General features: G+C 48.5%; 1 protein-coding gene across 3 annotated transcripts in view; it reads right to left on the bottom strand.

Annotated features, from left to right (window-relative positions):
- PPP1R1A (protein phosphatase 1 regulatory inhibitor subunit 1A) overlaps window positions 1–21,672 on the bottom strand; it is a 115,168-nt gene that overhangs the window by 52,609 nt on the left and 40,887 nt on the right. For all 3 annotated transcript variants that reach the window (XM_053297368.1, XM_053297369.1, XM_053297370.1), the window contains exon 2: window positions 5,639–5,699. In XM_053297368.1, coding sequence (XP_053153343.1) covers window positions 5,639–5,699 — 61 coding nt within the window. The remainder of the gene's footprint in view (window positions 1–5,638; window positions 5,700–21,672) is intronic.

Here is a 21,672-nt window from a genome sequence, read left to right as displayed (position 1 = left end):
CTTGCCCTGTACTAGGTCATAGGTCATAGGAAGATGGGAAACTGCCACATACTGAGTCAGACTATTGGTCTAGCTAGCTCAGTATTGTCTTCACAGACTGGCAGCGGCTTCTCCAAGGTTGCAGGCAGGAATCTCTCTCAGCCCTATCTTGGAGATGCCGCCAGGGAGGGAACTTGGAACCTTCTGCTCTTCCCAGAGCGGCTTCATCCCCTGAGGGGGAATATCTTGCAGTGCTCACACATCAAGTCTCCCATTCAGATGCAACCAGGGCAGACCCTGCTTAGCTATGGGGACAAGTCATGCTGCTTGCTACCACAAGACCAGCTCTCCTCTCTTGTGGTCTTGTGGTGTGCTGGTCTTGTGGTGGTGCTGCAGGCACTGGAGCCTTCACCTTCTTTTTCTTTCACTTCGGTACCAATGACGTCAGTACCGAGCCTGAAGGTTGCACCAGGATTGAAGCAGGGGGCAGCGAAGCCTTTTTCAGTGTTTTGCTCGGCTTCTCTGTTGAGCCCGATTTGGACTCTGCCCCTTTCCTCAGCTTTGTGAGACTCTTCCTTGCCAGGAGAGACGCCAGCTCCTTGCTCATGCCAGTATTTGCGGACAGAGGAAGGGAAGCGACTGAGACCGACAACTCAGCCTGAGGTATAAGCGGCACGTGCAGTCCCGGCAACACTGGAGCTGGGCAGGGGGTCCAGCAAGGTAGCCAAGTGAAGCGCCAAGGGCATGGGCATGCCAGGCGGTAGATCGGGGTTAGCCTGCATGTCCATATCGAGCCTGAGGCCTCCCGTAGAGGGGAGAGAGCGCAGAGAAGGCACCAGACCCTCCAAAACCCTCTCAACTGAAGACCTCGCTAGGAGGGCTCTTTCCCACAGGAGCGCCCGAAGGCAAGCAGCGCGATTGCTGCGGGCTTGCTTTATAAAGCCCCGGCAGAGCAAGCAAATATCCATTCTGTGCGTCTCCCGCAAGCAGGCGAGGCACAGAGAGTGGCCGTCCAATGAGGAGAGCTTGGAGGAGCTCTGCGAGCACCTTTTAAAACTTTGTTTCGTGGCCATAAGCGGCCCAGGGAAATAAGGGTGGGGGACCCGATACAACTAAAAACGCGAATGTGAAAGGTAGACGTGGACAAGAAGATAAAAAAAGAGATAGAAGATACCATAAACAAACAGAAGGGGAAGAAATTTTCCTAACAATATGAACAATTCTGTGAAACACAGACAGCAAAGCTAAAGAAGAGAGCCGGAGGTACTGAAGCTGTGACAGTCGCCAAAAGACTGAGGGAATCAGGCAAGCTGTCAGATAAGGGGAGCCGTTTTTCCTGCTCTTTTTTCCTAATAAGGTAAAGCTTTAGAAGTTTCCAGGCGGTGGATCTGCACAGGCGCAAATCCCATGTCAGATGCACAGAGACCACGAAGAAGACCTGGAAAAGGAGCAGAAGAGGGCAACCAAGATGACCAGGGGCCTTCCTTATGAGGCAAGGCTACAGCATCTTGGGCTCTTTACTTTGGAAAACAGGCGACTACGGGGAGACTTGATAGAGTTATATAAAATTATGCATGGCATAGAGAGAGTGGACAGAAAGAGATTTTTCTCCCTCTCTCACAGTACTAAAACCAGGGGTCATTCCATGAAACTGAACGTCGGGAAATTTAGGACCGACAAAAGGAAGTATTTTTTCATGCCACACATAATTAAACTATCTCTGTCATAGGATGTGGTGATGGCCATCAGCTTGGATGGCTTTAAAAGGGGCTTGGACAAATTCATGGAAGACAGATCTATCAATGGCTACTAGTCTGGTGGCTGTGGGCCACCTCCAGTGTGCTCAGAGGCATGATGCCTCTCAATACCAGTTGCAGGAGAGCAACAGCAGGAGAGAGGGCATGTTCTCATCTCCTGCTTGTAGGCTTCTCAGAGGCATCTGGTGGGCCACTGTGTGAAACAGGATGCTGGATTAGCTAGGCCTTAAGCCTGATCCAGCAGGGCTGTTCTTGTGTTCTTAACTCCCATCATAAGAAGATAAGAACAGCCCTGCTGGATCAGGCCCGAGGCCCATCTAGTCCAGCATCCTGTTTCGCACAGTAGCCCCCCAGATGCCGCTGGAAGCCACAGGCAGGAGTTGAGGGCATGCCCTCTCTCCTGCCGTTACTCCCCTGCAACTGGTACTCAGAGGCATCCTGCCTTTGAGGCTCGAGGTGGCCCATAGCCCTCCGACCAGTAGCCGTTGATAGACCTCTCCTCCATGAAGTTATCTAAACCCTTCTTAAAGCCATCCAGGTTGTTGGCTGTCACCACATCTTGTGGCAGAGAATTCCACAAGTTGATTATGCATTGTGTGAAAAAATACTTCCGTTTGTTGGATGGCAACAAATGGAACATTGTGGCAACATCACCCCTTGCCACAATGGCCTGGGGACCCAAAGCTTAGAACCCCTGAGTTACAGTGTTGCGTGGCAGACACAGAGTCAGACTTGGGGCTGGGTAAGCTTTGCTCAGGCATGCAGCTCACTGAGTGACCCCAAGCCAGTCACCATCTCGGACAGCCTAGCCACATGTGGCTGCATTTCAAACATTGGGTTCCATTCTGGCTGGCTCATCTCAAAAAGGATATCCTAGCGCTGGGGGAAATGCAGAAGAGGGTGACCCAAATGATCACAATATTGGAGCATCTTCCCTATAAGGAAAGGCTGAAGAACTGAACAAACGGCTTTTTAGTTTGGGGGTGGGGGGGTGAGGGACGGCATCTATAAGCAGGCAGACATAGTGACCTATTAAATCACCAATGGCATGGAGAGAGATAGCAATTTTTAGTCCTTTGCGCGTTGGCTCAATGAAAGTGATTGGCAGGGTGATAAAAAGGGAAGATTGTGTAGTTAGTTTCTGGGTCCTGTCTTTTGTATTTGTGAGAGTAGGAAATTGAATCTAGGGCAGGCTATGTAAGCAGGGATGGACTCTGTTCTCAGGTGCTCCCATTTGCAACAAAACACAAGACAAAACAAGTCTGCAATTGAAAGGACCTTTGGGGGAAGATTAAAACCTCTTCCCTCCTTCAGAAACCTATTTTCAGAAGGGGTAAACATGGGAGCAGGACAAGAGCATATGTATTCAGTCAAAGGCGCCCTTCGGACCACAGCAGGCCTGGTCAGGCCCAGCCCAAGCCCACTGCTTTAGCCACCGCGGAGGCAGGCAGCCGCAGGCTGGCCACAGGCAGCCCCACTTGGCCCTCAGCACTCCGGGTCATGCACAAGAGATCGATGGGCGGGCGATAGGCTGACTGCAGCCACCCTCAGCAGGGCACCCTTGGCCGGATGTGGGCCAGCGGCTCAGCCCCCCCGCCCCGCCCATGCGAGGGCCCCCCACCCCCAGTGCAGAGGACCAGACTGCTTACCCAGCTAGGCCCAGCCCAGGCCCACTGCAGTGCATTCAGCTAATTTAAATGGCAGGACTATCCATGCAAAATGTGGTATGTGCAGGTCAGTGGGAAGTCTCTGATTCAGAATTTCTTCTCAAAAATACCACCAACCGCCCTGCCCCGCAAAAAACAAACAAAGCCCAAACAACACTCCTTTCCAGCTTTCCCTGAGCATGTTCAGGTGTAAAAAAAACCACCCCATTGGATTGCAACTTATCTTGTGTTGGGGGCAGGGGCGGGCTTTCTCTACCACAAAGAGATAGAGCCCATTTTCAGGTTTCACCTTGCATGGTTCAGGAGATCTCACATTCAACTAAATGCAGGATCTCCTTTGACTGATCTTTCACTTCTCATTGTACTAAGATGAGTGGAAGGAGGAGTGTACAGGCCTGAGGTCCAGTCCTAATCTTGCCCCAGTTATAATCTTAGTAGCAAGGTATCATCTAAACAGGCCTTAAAAGCCCCAGTAAGATTTCCTGGTGCTTGCTACTACTCAAATTCTACACATTTACAGATTTGGGGACTGGAGTCCAGATTCTGCCCAGCTCCTAATCTTAAAAAGGTTTATTTTGGCATCAGGGCCTTATTTGCTGACAGCAATAAGTCCTGACTTGTTGGTCATTCCCCTGCTCCCAGTAAATTTGTCAAATCAACAATATGCCACAACAATATCCCAAAACTTCAGACAGGCAAGAAAACGCAGAGCTGCACAGGTCAGACAGGCGGTCAATTATCCAGCACGACAAGGAAAGCTGACAAACAGAACTCTGGGAGTAAGACTGTCAGGTCTGCTGCAGGCCATCTATAGTGGCAGCTATGGGAGAACAACAGGACTGGGAAAGCAGGGAGAGGGTTTCACAGATGATGAAATTTCCTCCCCCAAGCAACCAAATAGTTTCCAATGGCCATGTTTATTTGGCTCAGTTGACAATTCCAAATCTGAGTTTGAAATGGTCAGCCAAGAGGGATTTTATGTTTTTTTGGAACACACTGCCCAGATTTATCAAAAATGTCAGGGTGGTCTATGCTGGGTAGATCTCTTTGGTAGCACGGACAGACAGAAAGAGAGAGTGCCCATTGACTGGAGGGAGAATGCTGTGACAACAGAAGGTGTGGTGGATGCTCTGTTCTGCCAAGGATCTGGATATATTAGGAGGGGAGAGTAAGTTCAGTGGAAATGGAGCAAACATATGACACAGCTAAGGTGAATATTCTCCATTTTCAATTTTCTGGTTAAGAAACAGCCATTCTGTTGGACAGAATTTCCCTGACAAAAACACTGGCTGATACTCTGGCTAAATTTCTCAGTAGTACTACTCAAGGAATAGTCTGCAAGACTACCAAATTTCAGAAGAACTTCCCCTCGTATAATGGTTCGCAACTTGGGGGCCTCCAGATGTTGCTGAACTACAACTCCCATCATCCCCAGATACAATTCATTGTAGGACCCTAGGTTGGGAACCACTGCTCTAGTATATTTAGTCAGGATGTCAGCCACCATGTGAATAGTTGTCATTTTTCAATCCTGTCTGGGCACCACTGTTGCTCCTCTCTCCTGCTGCTGATTTAGTGTCGTTTCCCCCTCCCTCAGTTTGCTGCCTGTAAAAATTATTACTATTAGTCACATGAGTTATCTCAGCCAGCAAATCAGGAATTCTTAGCCAAGTCTGATTGGCCGCATTAAAAGATCAGGATAAATAAGAGCAACTGCAGGGGAGGGCACTGGATTCTTGATCGGGTGATTCCACTTGGTCAGGGATCATGCAGTACATGGAATGTTGTAATAATGTGATATAACCAATCAGTTTTAGTTACGTGATGACTTCAGTTATGGCACAACTGATTGAAGACAACCTAGATCAAGAATTGGACATTTTTGCAAGGCAAAGTTTTTCATAAAGTGTTGAAAAAAGTCAGAAGGGGAGAGCCTTTTCCCAACTGTCCAATATACTTTTGAGAAAAGCCCTGCGTATCTCCAGATGGGAGCCCTTGAGTATGGGGCCCTTCAGTAATGTAACTGTTGAAGAGTAAAGCTGGGCAATTTCATCATCATATTTTTGCTGTAGCCTGCCTGGCCAGCATTTGACACAACACAAGCAACCTTTAAGTCCTCCGAGCCGTCACATACCACAAGCCAAAGTCCTCCCCAGACGGGACGTCACCCAGCTCTGAAAGGCAAGCTATTTCCCCAAAGTAGTGGGATACACCATCAGCCATGTCCTCTCTCACCTGGTGATGACTGGTCACTGCTCAGGACCAATGTAGCGGGTGTTGGGCGACGTCGTCGGATCTACAGAGGGGGGAAGAGAGGTATGTGGAAATTAGCCACTCATAATCAGCTCTTGCAGAACACTTGACCATAACAAACATGAGACATCATCATCATCGTCATCATCATCATTATTACATTTTATATCCCACTCTTCCTCCAAGGAGCACAGAACGATGTACTACATTAAATTTCTCCTCACAACAACCCTGTGAAGTAGGCTAGGTTGAGAGAGAAGCGACTGGCCCAGAGTCACCCAGCAAGTCTCATGGCTGAATGGGGATTTGAACTCGGGTGTCCCTGGTCCTAGTCCAGCACTCTAACCACTACACCATGCTGGACAGCAATGACAAAACCACCTTTTCCATGAGAGATTCTGTGGACCAGGAATCAGCAACCTTTCAGAAGTCATGTGCCAACTCTGTAAGGGCGACACAAGTAGGAGCGTCACTCAAAGCTAAGTTGGCATCCACACCTTGCTAGCCCTGCCCCCTTCTTCAACTGGGTCGCGACACTGCCCCACCCCGCCCACATCACTGGCCATGCTCCTAGTTGCTGGACTCACTGGTGGACTGGAAGCCCTGTGCTGATCACCACCTCTCTTCTTCCTGGTGACTTTCAGCACTGTCCTCTAGCTGGCATTGCACATTTCTGATTGGTCTGTCTCTTTATCCTTCAGCAAGGTTTTGTCTCCTCCATTTTGGGAGCGGACAGAGTTATCCACTAGAGGAGAAAGAGAGTTGACATGCAAGGAAGACCAGCTGCTACCATACTCACTGCCTGTCTCTGGCTGGTGTGTTGCTGCCTACTGTAGCAGGCAGTGGACATCTAGGATCAGCGGCAAAGGTCTCTCTGGCTGTGCCAGCTGGCTGCCTCTCTAGCATGAGCATGCTCATCTTTTCAGCATGCACACATTCAAAAGAGAGAGCCAGCCAGCTGGCACAGCCAGAGAGGCCTCTGCTGCTGATCCTGAGTAGCCTGTCCACTGCCTGCTACAAGAAGCAGAAACACAGTGGCCAAAGGCAATCCACGGATATCATAGTGGCCGGTCTTCCTAGTAGTGTGAGTGACGTTCAGAATAATTTCATGTGCCACTTTTGGCACCCATGCCATAGGTTGCTCAGCCCTGGTATAGAGGAATGTGACTTTTCCAAACACCAGATTGCTCATAGTGTCAGAAAAATCCACTATTGGCAAATGCTGCAGGCAGAGTCACTGCCATGACCAGGGAATACCATATACAGTCAGCCCTTACTTCAGTCTCTTATGTCCCAGTGGAAGGGACATCTATAACTGGTGTAGAATGCTGCTGCCAGGGTGCTTGCTAGAGAGAAAGAGAGTGGTGATAATAAAAGGAAAACACTCAGTATGTTAGAAACAGCCTTTTCTCCACATTATCACCGGGGTTCATCAATGAGGGGGTGCACAGGAAGGTGAGCATTGGTCTGTTGGGGTGTTCCCCCCTCTGCACCAACTATTTAGGGGGCCCATTATTCAAAGCATGTTTGTCAGGTACTCTTTTATCCTCATTGGCTCCTGGTTGTTTCCTGAGTCCAATTTAAAATGCTGGTCATCATCTTTAAATATCTGACTAGTTAGGGGCCAGGTTACCTGAAGAACTGCTTTTGCCCATACAAGTCTGCCTGTCCATTTAGAGCTTCTGAAGAGGCACAGCTCAGACTGATTCCCTCCACTTTCTGAAGTTATCTTGGTGGGCATGGGGAACAGGACCTTCTTAGTGGAGGCTCTGGAATGCTTTCCCTAAGGAGGCATGCCTGGGCCCCCTTCCTTTTTACCTTTAAATGCATCAGAACAACTGTTGAACATTCTTTGTTGAATGACACATTTCCCCCTGGATTTCTCTGGATTGTTTTATGGTGCCAATCCTGCACTTTAACAGTTGTTCTTCTTAGCAGAATTATGTTGCTTTTATCTGATTTGTTTATCTGAGGCCTTGGAGACCTCTAGCCCCGAAATAGCATCAACATTTATTCATAAATAATCTCAGTGGGGACAGTTCTTGTGTGAAAAGCAGAGGATGGGTTCACCACTTTGGGGTACGATTCTGAATTCACATCTTGCTGCACCAGTGGCATTCTTACCCCTGGACTTCAGAGCCGAAGTCCAGGACAACCACACCCCCGGGGCCCCACAAATCCTCTTTAGTCTGTCCTGGGTGGTGTGGTCGCCAGTGGCCTGCACTGTGCTGGGCAGCTGAGTGTGCCGGGTGCTTTAGAGACAGAGGAGGGAGTGGAGAAAGAAATATATGGGATGAGAATATGTTAAAGGCCTTAGGTGATGATGCTTAACTTGTGTGGGGGGGTGTGTGTGTCTCCAGATGCCTTTAGGTCCAGGATCCCAAATTAACTAGTTGCACCTCTGTGTGGCGCACACACCTATCCATCTACCGCCTTGCTTAAAGATCTTCCCAAAACCTTAGTATCCCTCACACGCCTACCGCCCCACAGTTGCCTGAAGAGAAGGAATGACCATTAAGCCAGTCTAAGTGTGTTGTATAGGCAGACACGGAAACACTCAGGCCTGGACTCAGCTCTGGGATGTCCCTTGTCTGTCATCCAGGTATGACGACCCACAGTACATAGGACCCAAACCATACTTCCCTATCTGGTCCTTAAAAACCAGGAATGGAACCCAGAGGAAAGAGGATCAAACTCGCACTTCTGTGAGATCAGATCAGCCTTTCTTTCCCTCCTCATCTGAGGCTGCAGAATAGAGCAGGTGCTCCCCATTGTCTGTGGAAAATAGCTGTCTGCGGCGATCTGGCACATGAAAAGGTAAACGCTGAGTAAAATGGCAGCCAACGCACCCGACGCTTATCACCACCTGAATCACTGCGGTTTCCCCATTAAGTGAGCTTCTGTGGCTGCCAGGAGGTGCGAGTCACACAATACCCTTTGGGGACAACCCATGCTGCCCACGCGTGCTTTTCAGAGGCCTGACTACAGAGCTAGGCAGCTCCCCTGCAATCCAGTCTTTGCCATTTGATGGCATTTTATCCTGGCAGTGGCTGATTTTGTCTCGGTAGTCAGACTAATAGCATGGCATGCTAGACCCCTAATTTAGTAACTCCCTCTCTGTGCTGTTAATACTCAGAGACACCAGATGGAGAGAGAGAGAGGATTCGAGATAAAATATTCCAGCACTCCGGAGAAGCACCTGAACATGTCTAATAAGTGCCTGTGTCCATAATCAGCTGTGGGTGTCGATGAACGTGGGTTATCCTGACCTGCATCCAGAGAGCAGAATTAAACCGTCTCTCACTGGACTGGCTGAGACAACTTACAGCTCAACTTACTGGAGTTGCAGACTGGTCCTCGGTGCCACCACCAGGTGATCAGAGGGTAGCTAGGCATCAGTTATGAATAAGCAAAAAACTATAGGTGTGTGCTCCGATTAAAACAAGACAGAAATGGTGTTGCTCTTTCAATTGGGAGCCGGTGGTCCATGCTGCCTAAGAGACTGAGCCAGACTGAGAGGAAGCCTCCAATTCAAACCTTGCCTCTGCCCTCAACTCAGTAGATGGTCTTTGGCAAGCCACTTTCTCTCAGACTCAGAGGCTCTACACAAGATCAAGCTGTAGCGCCTCAAGGGGTTTGGTGGGGAGAGAGCGAGCTTAGCCTGCCCTCCCCACACATGAGCAGTTGCTTGTTGCTGGGTGGCCGCCTCTGCCGCCCAGACGAGTGGCGGCTGCAGCTTGCTGGGGAGCTCCGGGGGTTGAGGGAAGGGGAGTGCTGCTGTGCGGCCCCCCAGCCCCCTCCCCCCCTCCAAGTGTGTCTGATGATCAAAGAAACAAGGTCAACGGAGTGCTTGCTCCGTTAATCTCATTCAGCAGGAGGGGTTTTTAGGCGGGCTAGCCGCCGTGGAACCACCGGGCACGTCTGGTGGTCCTGACAATCACTAGAAACCGGGCTGGGCTCCCTTAGCCCAGTTTCTAGTGATCGTGGGAATACCACTTCATTCTCTCATTGAAATGCAGGAAGAATAAATATTGACCTGCTCTGCAGGGTGGTTGTTGTAAGGACTGCAATCCGTGAGATCATAGGTGTGATGCCCTTTTGAATGCTCTAATGCAGGGCTGCACAACTTCGGCCCACCAGCTATTGTTGTACTACAACTTGCCGGTTCGAATCCCCGCTGGTACTATATCGGGCAGCAGCGATATGGAAAGATGCTGAAAGGCATCATCTCATATTGTGCGGGAGGAGACAATGGTAAACCTCTCCTGTATTCTACCAAAGAAAACCACAGGGCTCTGTGGGCACCAAGAGTCGAAATCGACTCAACAGCACACTTTACCTTTAAAGCAGGGCTGGACAACTTCAACCCACCAGCTATTGTTGGACTACAACTCCCTTCATCCTTGACTATTGGTCACTGTGGCTAGGATGATGGGAGTTGTAGTCCAACAACAGCTGGAGGGCCGAAGTTGTGCAGCCATGCTCTAAAGCACTGTATAACTGCTAACAACAACAACACGTATACAATGAATATTTATATATTGCTTTTCAACAAAGGTTCCCAAAGCGGTTCACATAGATATAAACAAAATAAAATAAAATGGCTCCCAGTCCCTAAAGGGCTCACAGTCTAAAGAAGAAACATAAGATAGACACCAGCAACAGCCACTGGAGGGTGTTGACGAATACCTAGAGGGAGAATTGTTCTCCTGGAGGGAGAACAGCTGCAGCGGAGGCCTGAGGCCCTAGAGCAGGGCTGCAAAACATTGGTCCTCCAGCAGTTGTTGGACGACAGCTCCCATAATATCGATTGGCCACTGTGGCTGGGGATGATGGGGCTTGTAGTCCAACAACAGTTCGCAGGATGAAGTTTTGCAGCCCTACCCTAGAAAGCTGTGGCCAGTCAGAGTAGACAAACCAAAGGTCTGACTCGGGAGAAGGCACAGTGTCGAGTGTTCCAAAGCAGAAAGAGGGAGGGGCTACAGCCCAGTGGCATTCTAGAGACAGCCCCCCCATTTTAACTTTCCCCCTAATGTCCCTCAAAATGCATTAAGTTGGGGATGGGGCCGTAGCTCAGAGGTAGAGCATCTGCTTTGCATGCAGAAGGCCCCTAGTTCAGTCCCTGGCAGCATTTCCAGGATCTCTGCCTGAAACCCTGGAGAGCCATGACTGCCAGACAGTACGGAGCCAGATGGACCAATGGCCGGACTCAGGAAAAGGCAGCCTCCTATGTTCACAGATTGACTGATAAGGAAAAACACAACACCACCAACAGAAGACAAAGATACCTTCTGGGCAAATCTACACCAACAAGCAGGTGTCTGGGAATTTATCTATCTATCTATCTATCTATCTATTTATTTGATTTATATATCGCCCAAATGTTTGTCTCTGGGTGGTTAATATCAAACAATTAAAATACATATAAAAAGGTAAAACAATTCAACAACTTAAAATCAACCGCAAATGAAAACCAACACATTTTTAAAAGCTGAGAAAGCTTGGGTGAAAAGATGGGTTTTCAGATTTTTTTAAAAAAAATTGCTGAAGAGAAATAGCCAGAGAGAAAGCAGGACAGAGGGCAGGGAGAGGTAAGAGATACTCCTCCTTTGCCCTCCCTCTCTGCCACTACGCTGCACATTCATATGCACCAATTAGCAAGTTCTTTTAAGTGTGCGCATGTGGTTTCTGCAGGCATGAGTGAGAATGACAACCTCTCCCGATCTGTAGCATGTCAGGGGCGCAGTGTGGCCAGAACCTAAGGGGTATACTCATGAGTCAAATGGGCCGTAACCCAAAATATGGCTTTAAAAAAGCCAAATCTGTCAGCAGATGTCAGGGGTCATGGCCACATGCGGACAAGTGATGGAGAATGCTCTCTAATGATACACCACCACCCCAATAGGGCTGGGCTGGGAATTTATTAGATCATCTTTAGCTACATAAATCATCTGTCCTTTAACTTACTAGTCAATTAAGCAGATTGAAATCAATGTACACATTATCCTAACCTTAATGTAGTCGTCTCCTTGGGAGGACGTGCAAGGTCATATGCCATTTCTTAAAAGAAATGCTGTCCTTCCCCACTGGAAGGTAAAAGACATGCCATCTAGCTTTAGAAATCTAGACTCAGAGGCAAAGGGGACTCCTTCGTCAGATCAGGAGACATACACAGACATACATCCGTCACGAAGCTGGCGGGGGCCGCGGGGATCAGCAGCTGCACGGCCCCTGGAAGTTCCTGGATGCCCCACAGAAGTGCTTGGGGCACGCTGGAGAGACCTCCGAGCCCAGGAGGCTGCTTGCAGCCTCCCGGCCAGGGATCTCCTCATGTGTTGCCATGGTGCAGAGTCGCATCGCAGCAATACACGATCAAAAAAAGGGAGTCAGCAGAGCACTCGCTCTCCTAAACCCATTTAAGGGGAGGTGTATTTAAGTGGGTTACCCGCTTTGGGGAAACCGGGCTCTCCTGCAATCTGTGCAGGTTTGTTCCCAGTGTGCTCACACGTTTGGAGTGCATTACAAAGGGAGAACTGAGGCACAGACAGGGCTGTGTTCAGGTCTGGGCACTGCATGTTAAGAAGGATGCTGATGAAGTGGAGTGGGTTCAGAGGAGGGCAGCAAAGATGGCAAGGAGTCTGGAAACCAAGTCCTACAAGGAATGGTGGAAGGAGCTGGGTATGCTTAGCTTAGAGAAGAGAAGATGAGGGTGGGGGGATATGATTGCCATCTTCAGATATCTGAAGGGCTCACACAGACGGAGTTGACTTCTTCTCTCTTGCTCCTGAGCACGGGACTAGAACCAATGAGCGGCAATTTCAAGGACACAGATTCACACTTGACAGGGAAAGAGTCTGCCTCATGCAGTGGTGGGCTGTCCTTCACTAGAAGTTTTCAAACAGAGGCGGGACAGCTGTCTGTCAGGGATGCTGTAGCCATTTCCTGCTCTGAGCAAGGGGGTGGTCAAGAAGACCTCTGAGGTCCCTTCCAACTGTTAACATTCTATGCTTGGTTCTGAACCCAGAACCTGGATTGCCTGTCCGCAGAATTTTCATTTTTGTTTAAAAGCACGGACACCTTTCAGGCAGAGAGGAGCTCCTTTCCCTCTTCTGTTTGTCATGGAAGGAAGGAAGGAAGGAAGGAAGGAAGGAAGGAAGGAAGGAAGGAAGGAAGGAAGGAAGGAAAGGTTTCAGTGGGAGAGGAGATTTATGCAGGCTTGTTTGCAGAGGGGAGGTGTGCATTTTGGCGTGAATTACAAACACTGGGACAGGAGAGGGTTAGTGATGCCAAGTGGAGCTGACTCAATAGAATCTCACTCATGCTGTGCCCCACAGACAGGCTGTGGATCTTCCTTACACCTGGCCGGAACAAGAACAGATCAGATCTTGCCAGTCCTTTGCAGCAGGATACCCTGTACAATCAGAAAGCAGATGCTCCGAGAGCTGGCACTTCTCTGCCCGCCCTCCCTGCTGGCCCCAGGATGCATTCAATTCAGTCGGCAAGTTAAATACACTGAGGTGCTTAATGTCTTTGCTGTGCTATGTGCGTGTGTGTGTGTGTGCAAGCAGAGAGAGAGCGTGCGTGCTGCGTACAGTAAGTGCTGCTAAGCATTAAATGATTAATTAATTATACACACTCTCTCTAAAGTGCTTTGGAGATGAAGTGCACTATATTAGCGCTATTAATAATGCTCCTGCATTCACAGAGGCTGGGGAACGGGGGCCTGGTACATACTCCAGCTAACGCAGGAGATTATAAATAAATGCAGCCATCCCCAGAGCGTCTAGACTTACGGCATGTAATTAGCCCACGTGCCTCATTAAGAGTCAATATTTTAGCTTCAAAATCGTGATTTTAAAAGGAGTTGGCAAGGAGCTGCCTCTTTCCAATGGGAGGCATGGGATTACAGATCAAAGAACATAGCAAGGCATTTCCTGTCTCTGCTACAGTCACCGGCATCCAAGCAAGTGGGAGCCAATCCAATGTGGCTGTGCTGCCTCTCTCCTTTCATTTCAAGACAGATGGCTCCACTGTGGGTCATGCTTACACTTTGCCAGATGTCATTCATACTGGTTTCTGAGCATGAGCAGTAGGGCTCTTGCTTCCTTCTGAAGAGAAGAGGTGGCCAACCAGAGGCTTTCCAGCCATCGTTGGACTTGGACTAAAACCTCCACAATCCCCAGCTGCAAATAACTGTGGCTGGGGATGATGGGAGTTGTAATCCAACAACAGCTGGAGAGCTTCAGAATCACCACCTGGTCTATGGGGAAGAGAGGGCAGAAGAGGATGAATGTTGGCTGGGGGAAACGTTGAATGAAAAGGAGGGAGTGAGACAGGAAGACAGAAGCTAGGGTATGTGGTACGTTTAGCATGGGAACTGGCACCACTTTTAATGTGGTGATTCCCTTTATTTCGCAGGGGGAGAGTAACTGGCCCTATCCACCCCCAGCACAGTACCTCCAGTGACTGTGGCTGGTGTCTAAGTTATGCTTCTTTTTAGATTGTGAGCCCTTTGGGGACAGGGAGCCATCTTATTTGTTCGTTATTTCTCTGTGTAAACTGCCCCAAGCCATTTTTGGAAGGGCGGTATAGAAATCGAATAAATAAATGAATAGGTTCCCAGTTAGCCTTCCCCTCCAATGGTATATTTATTTACTAAATTTGTATACTGCCCACTACCAACGTCTCTAGGTGGTTTACAGCATATATCAAGCCAAGAATTTAACAGTTAAAACATTAAACCAGATTAAAATATCCATATAAACACCAACTAATGAAAAAGCTTGGCTAAAGAGATGTGTCTTCAGCTGTTTCCTAAAAGTCAAGAGGGATGGAGCAGCTCTAATCTCAGCAGGAAGTGCATAAACCTATTAACAGTGTTTCTCAAACTTTCAGCCTTCCATTTCGTATCAACTGACCTGGCAAAGGACCCCATGAATGACTTGCACTGAATCTCTGTGCTTTACAAAGGATTCTGGGACATGCTGTAGCACTAGACTTCAGCTTGTGGGTTGAGACCTACATGCACATATTATGGCCCTGACTTAAGATGGGTTGTTATCAATGGTGCCATAACATGTGCATTATTGTTAAAGTAGAAAAACAGAGAGAAGGAGGAAGAGTGAGGGTATGTCTACTCTGCCCATTTATACTGGTTCTGATCCTGGGAGGTGCTAAGAATTAGATATTTCTGGGTTAGGCTAGGACCCCTTTCCCAGACATGCTAGTTTTCTATGTGCAGGGATTGGAGGCAGCATTTGTGGGGGAATATCCAAGCATGCCCTTCCTCATACACTCTGAAGTAGAACTGCTCTCAAGCACAATTTTAGCATGTACTCTAAAGTTTGTGTCGGCTAACTATATTTTTTTCTGGCCCCAAATGCTTGGAATGGACCGTGTTAGGAATCTAAAAGGAGAAAAATCATAAAAACAAAGAGTGGTATCATGCAAGATTATAGTGGGAAGCAACAAAATGCTAATTTCATGATGCAACGCCACAGGCACCTGGTGTGTGACATCATCTGACACTATGTGCACAGTACTAATGATACGATTTAGATCCTGAATGTGTAAACATAATGGAAAAAACCAATATTTATGAATAATTGAGCAACCTGTGAGCTGCAGAATACATGAAGGGCACAGGAACAGACAGTTTATTGTTTTTAACAAAACCAAGCTGAGACGAGAACTAGGATCTCAGAGCAAGCAGATCAAATCATCCCAAACAGAAATGAATCATGAATAAGTTAATGTAAATACACTGTATATATATATACACACATGCATACCAAAACAAGAAGTTTCCAACAGATCATTCCTCATGAGACATCCGAGACAAGTTGACTAATTACATTCGATTTAAAAGCATACAGCCGCATATACTGAGGATGGCCTAGAATTTACAGGGCATATTGAAAAGGCAAGGATCCTTTTAGTAAGGCAATCCAGGCTAATTGTTCCTGGACTGTACCACAGCAGTCTCCATGTGAGGAGGGACTGCATATCTGAAGCTCTTACCTGGGGGGTGGGAGTGGAATATCCTACACACATCAAGCTGTCCTGGCAGGAGAAAGCTACGGTAGGCTAGAATTCTTCTACTAGATACCTATGCACAGAAAATTGTGTGTATGTACGTACACACACACACACACACACACACACACACACACCATCCTGAAGTGGTACAGTCTAGGAATGGTTATACCCAATGGTGAGTTGTTTGTTAAACATAGGCCAAAGTATCTATTTGCCCTACCTGACACAGAAGTCTGCCTACTTATTCCTTCTCCGTAACTCTCACCTACTTGTAGGTATTATTGTGTGTATCACATCAGTCACATCACAAATGAGGTTGGAGTTGGTGACTAGCTCCCAGTGCCTTATTACACTGTGGACCTGACAGAATGCTTGTACATCTCAAAGGGCACAGTCCTTCAGATCTGGAGGTGTATGACATGGGGTACCCCAAAGCCAATTTTGGGATGCAAAGGTTCATAAGCTTCAGTTCCCTATTCAGGCTGCTCTTGCAGTTGTCAGATAAAGAATAAGGAGACGGGAGCTAGGAATCAGGAACCCACTTCAGCCTGCTCACATTTCTGCATGACAGCCTCCCATTTGGAAATCTGGGGCTTCCAAGCACCACAATGGAGCAAACATCGCAAAAGCTGGAATCAGACACACACCACGTGCCTTGAATTTGGTCATGTGGTACTTCTGAGGCATAATGAGATTCTCATTTTCTCCACAACCTGTTAGGGAGGCACTTGTTTGGCACAATTAGAACAATCGCAACATCTTTGCTTCTGCTCCCGTGAGGCCTGGGGGCATCTCATCCCTACCTCGCCTCCTTGTTATACTAGTTGCTATGGAAACCCTGGATCTGAATTTTAAATATAGATTTAAAAGGTTACCTAAAAAGGGAATAATAGTTAAATGATAATTTTCCAAACAGAGAGCAAGGGAGCAGGAGAGGCTTCTCAGCCCTCTGATAAGGATACCCTTACCATCATGTGCTCTCAGCCATTGCTTTTGCTGCTGGCTGGGGCTCTCCACAAGATAAGGTTGGTGCTGTGGGTTGGGGGATCAGACTCTTCTAGCCAGGGGGCACTGGACCATCTCTTTTTCTGCCTGTGACCCCAGGCTGCCCTTCATCTACTAACTAGCCTTCTTGCAAGTCTCAACAATTCCTCCCCACTGGCATAGGAACATAGGGGGCAGCCTTAAACAGAGTCAGACCATTGCTCCATCTAGCTCAGTATTGTCTACACTGACTGGCAGTGGCTTCTCCAAGGTTCCCAGCAAGGGTCTTTCCCAGCCCTATCTGGAGATGCCAGGGAGGGAACCGGGGACTTTCTTCAAGAAAGCAAATGCTCTACCTGTGGCCCCATCCCCTAATGGGAATATCTCACAGCTCTCACATGTAGTTTCTCATCCAAATACAAACCAAGGCAGACCCTGCTTAGCAAAGGGGACAATTCATGCTTGCTGTCACTGATGGGCCTATCAGCTGTGGTGGAGCAGCGGGGAAGCAGCTTGCCTAGGGAGCAAGAGGCTGTTAGTTCGAATCCCTGCTGGTGCGCTTCCCAGACTGTGCCTAGTAAATATATATATTTGTAGTCACCTATATTGGGCAGCAGCCACCTTGAGTGGTGCAGCGGGGAAAACTTGACTATCAAGCAGAAGGTTTGGCTAAAATGCTTGACTAACAAGCAGAAGGTTGCCGGTTTGAATCCCCACTGGTATGTTTCCCAGACTATGAGAAACACCTATATCGGGCAGTAGCGATATAGGAAGATGCTGAAAGGCATCATCTCATACTGCGCGGGAGGAGGCAATGGTAAACCCCTCCTGTATTCTACCAAAGACAACCACAGAGCTCTGTGGGTGCCAGGTGTCGAAATCGACTTGACGGCACACTTTATATCGGGCAGCAGAGATATAGGAAGGTGCTGGAGACAGATGCTCAATTCAGTGACATCATCTCATACTGCGCGGGAGAAGGCAATGGTAAACCCTTCCTGTATTCTACCAAGAAAACCACATGGCTCTGTGGTCGCCAGGAGTCGAGACCAACTTGACGGCATAAGCTTCCCTTTCTTTATCACAAGACTCCCCATCGCAGCTCCCATCCTCCATCGCACGCACAGCAGCAAAATTGCTGACAGGGCTCCACAGAAGCAACAGTTTTCAATGCCACTAAAGGGGTTCTGTATTGGTCAAGGGCATAATAAAACAGACTACTACTACTGCCCCCCTCGGCTGTTTCTAAGCTGTTTTGTCCCTAGTGGTGCTCAGAGACCAGAACAGACTGCAACAGGCCTTTGCCGTGATCCACTTTTTCTGAATTCAGGCCATTGTGAACATAAAAGCCCTCAAAGCAGCAATGCAAAGCACCGCATTGAAAAACCTGCTTTTGGGTCCCTCACAGCAAAGATGAACTTGGGCCCATTGATCACTTTTGCCAAGAGAACAACAGGATGACGGGAAAAGCTGGGCAGAAACAAAAAACATCCCAAGGCTCCTTGCAAGGCCAACTTCTGTCAGAGTGCCAAGCCCAGCCTCACAGTTCCTAGATGCACATTGGCACCTTGATGCGTGATCAAAGGCAACAAGGAGGCAAGAGCAAAACAGGGAACAAACAGGTACTGTCAAACTGGCAGCTGTAGGCGTCTCACATTTCCTGTTCCCTCCCAAGTCTCTTCCCAGGAGACAGAGACTGGATTCAGGGAAACGTTCAGATGCCTCCCGGGATGTCTGCTGTGACAGGACCTCTCAGGAAAAGAATGAGGCCCAACACAGATTAATCCAATGGAGCCAGCCAAACTTTCTTGGAACACAGAAGTGAGAAAAATACAGAGAGGAGAACAGACCTAGAAGGGATGTTAAATTGCGTTAAATCTTGCTTTTCATAAACGCTGGCTTCAGATTCCAGGTACAGCGACACACGCACAGGAGAGCAGCCTCTCCTTGTCCCATACGGTACAGGATGTTCCCCTGGCTGCCACTGCAGGAAACAGCTGGCGGCTGCAGTCCTCAACGCCACACCTCTCCCCACCCTTAGAGCTTGACAAGCTAAGCCTTTCCCAGGCAAGGCCTGCGCCCTCCCTCCCCCAATCAGGGAGAACAAGGAACTAATTACCGCCACAAGGCCTTTTGCTCCATACAAGAACGAGGCATGCAACCAGCTTCCACTGCACTTTGATGAGACATCCAGCAATACACGAGTCCAGCTCTTTCAAGTCTCTTCCAATTCAAGGCCAATTAAAATGACAACACGCATAACAGACTAGGGCACCGCCGCACTCTCTGCAGCAGACTGCTAAGGATACGTGGGCATTTCCTGTAGCAGACACAGGAAGGACATCTGCATCTTTAAACACCCAAATGTGGCCAGGGACTCCCAAGTGGATTGGAGCTGTCTGATGCATGCACACGAGTATTTAAAGATATGGGTGTGTTGTCCACTCTGGTGTACCCACGACAACAGTTATATTTGCCTCATGACATACAGAGTCCCCCTGAGAGTGGAATGAAGGCTGGAAATGTGTTGGCAGCCTCCTGTTCCCAGTTTAAGGCCAACAGATCCCAGACCCTTCTGCCTCCTTCCACAGAGGCACGCAACTTCAGAACTATTCATTCATACAACAACAAATATTTCTGTGCCGCTTTTTAACAAAAGTGTCCAAAGTGGTTTACATAGAGAAATAATAAATACAGAGACGAAACCACACCACACCACACCATTTCATATGTATCGTAGGAAGAGCCTTTCCCCCAATATGCTCTCACGTCCTTCAAGATATTCTGGGGAAGCCATGATCCACATTGCCTCCATGAACGTAATTAAGTCTGTGGCATATGGAAGGAGGTCTTTTTAGCACCACTGTTCCCATTAAGGCGTGTGCACGTGCGTGCGCTCAAGTTTTTTGATGTCCGCTCAGTTCAATTTAGATCCTGCTCAGGTTGAATCAGGAAGGCCCCGCTCTGAATGCAGGTGAGCACACACTGCCTTGATACTGCCACCCAGAACAAAACTCATTCTGCACTGAGATGAAAAATATTAGAGGGACCACTGAAGGGCACCTTCTCTTTGGAATCGTTCGCTCAGAGATATCTGCCTCACACTGAACCTGCTGGTCTCCTCCTAGTTTTTATGTTTCTGCTACTATTTATATAAGTATTTCAGCAAAAGTGTTCAAAGCAGTTTGCACAGAAAAATTAAACAAGATGGTTCCCTGACCCAAAAGGGCTCAAAGTCTAAGGAAATATAGGGCAGGCTCCAGCCACAAGCACTGGAGAAATGCTGTGCTGGGTTTGGATAGGGTCAGTTGCTGCCCCCAAAAGAAGAAAATCACCACTTTAAAGGCACTTCGCCAGGATTCTACTCTGCTTTATCTTTCCTTGTTGCTCTCTTTATATTGTTATGCACATTCCACACCTCCATGAGATGTTCCAGTGGTGCACACTACCTGGATTTTGGCTCACAGGAGGTAGGCCTGTTCTTTGTGTAGGGCAAATCAAGGCAATCTATTTCTCCATATTGACCTCATGAGGAAATGGCATAATTTCCCTAAATAACTGCCTGGAGGTGGTAATGGGCTGGATGAGGGCTAACAAACTGAAGTTGAATCCAAATAAGATGGGGGTACTGACAGTGGAGGGTTGGGAACTGAGACATGGTTTAGACTGGCTGTTCTGGATGGGGTTACCTTCTCCCTGAAAGATCAGGTACGTAGCTTAGAAGTGCTCCTGGATCCAGAACTCTCTGATTTCTCAGGTTGAGACAGTGGCCAGGAGCACAGTGGCCAGGAGCACAGAGTTTGAAACCCTTTGTCAATTTCATTGCTTCTGTGAAGGGAGTTCTCTGAACTTGTAGCAGAAGTGTGTGTGGGGGGGGAGAGGTTCAGTTGCCACACAACTGCCGTTGTTTGCAGCCTTTGCACGGGAAGTGGAGAAAACACAGTCAGTGCTGAGCCTTCTAGGTCCACCATCTGGGTGTACAAACTGTTGTGATAGAAAAAGATTTTGTTCAGAAACTCCACGGATATCTGAAATATTTGGCAGAGTTTCTACAGGGATTAGACACCATGGACTGGAACAGGAGAAGAATCCATGGAAATACGAAGGGAAGACATTTGATATAACCCCAGGAGCAGAGCCAGTAGGGGACTAGGACCACTTGTGGTTGGACACAAGTGGTTGAGGCTTTTTTGATGGCCCGTCAGGCAGCAGGCTTTTGCTGCCCCTCCTCCTCCGCCCCTGCTGAAGTAGGCTGTAGCCCATTTAGTTTGGGCCCGCTGCCTCCCGGGCCGCCACCAACAGCATGAATGAGCTGCCAAGTCAGGAAAGTGGGTGGGCCACTGAAGAGACGGAGCGTGTATAGCAAGAGAAGGGCCACACTGAGCCCAATTTGCAGCGACGTGCGGCCTGGGTGGGAGCGCAGGGCCGCTTGGGGAGGTGTGGTGCTTGTCTTGTTCCGTCTGCTCCAGTCTCATCTCCTCTTCAGTCACAGACAGCACACTTCCCAGCCTGCCAGTCGCCCCCTCCAGCACTGCACTTCACCAGATGGCTTGCAGCTCTGGACCATCCTCTCCCATCCCCTCCCTGGTCTTGTGGTAGCAAGCATGGCTTGTCCCCATAGCTAAGCAGGGTCTGCCCTGGTTGCATATGAATGGGAGACTTGATGTGTGAGCATTGTAAGATATTCCCCTCAGGGGATGAAGCTGCTCTGGGAAGAGCAGAAGCTTCCAAGTTCCCTCCTTGGCTTCTCCAAGATAAGGCTGAGAGAGATTCCTGCCTGCAACCTTGGAGAAGCCACTGCCAGTCTGTGAAGACAAGCTAGATAGACCAGTGGTCTGACTCAGTATATGGCAGTTTCCTATGTTCCTCCCGCCAGCTACCCAGGGTGGGGGGAAAGGGCAGCAGCTTAAAAGGCACCCAGTGCAAGTGCCTCTTCCTCAGCGGGAAGCCTCATTCTCCTCCTCAGAGCAACGGCATGTTCTTCCTATTCATGT

Source organism: Hemicordylus capensis, chromosome 2, assembly GCF_027244095.1.
Source record: "Hemicordylus capensis ecotype Gifberg chromosome 2, rHemCap1.1.pri, whole genome shotgun sequence".
Lineage (NCBI taxonomy): Eukaryota > Metazoa > Chordata > Lepidosauria > Squamata > Cordylidae > Hemicordylus > Hemicordylus capensis.
The sequence above is the reverse complement of the archived record's forward strand: the minus strand, read 5'-3'. Positions and strand labels throughout refer to the sequence as shown.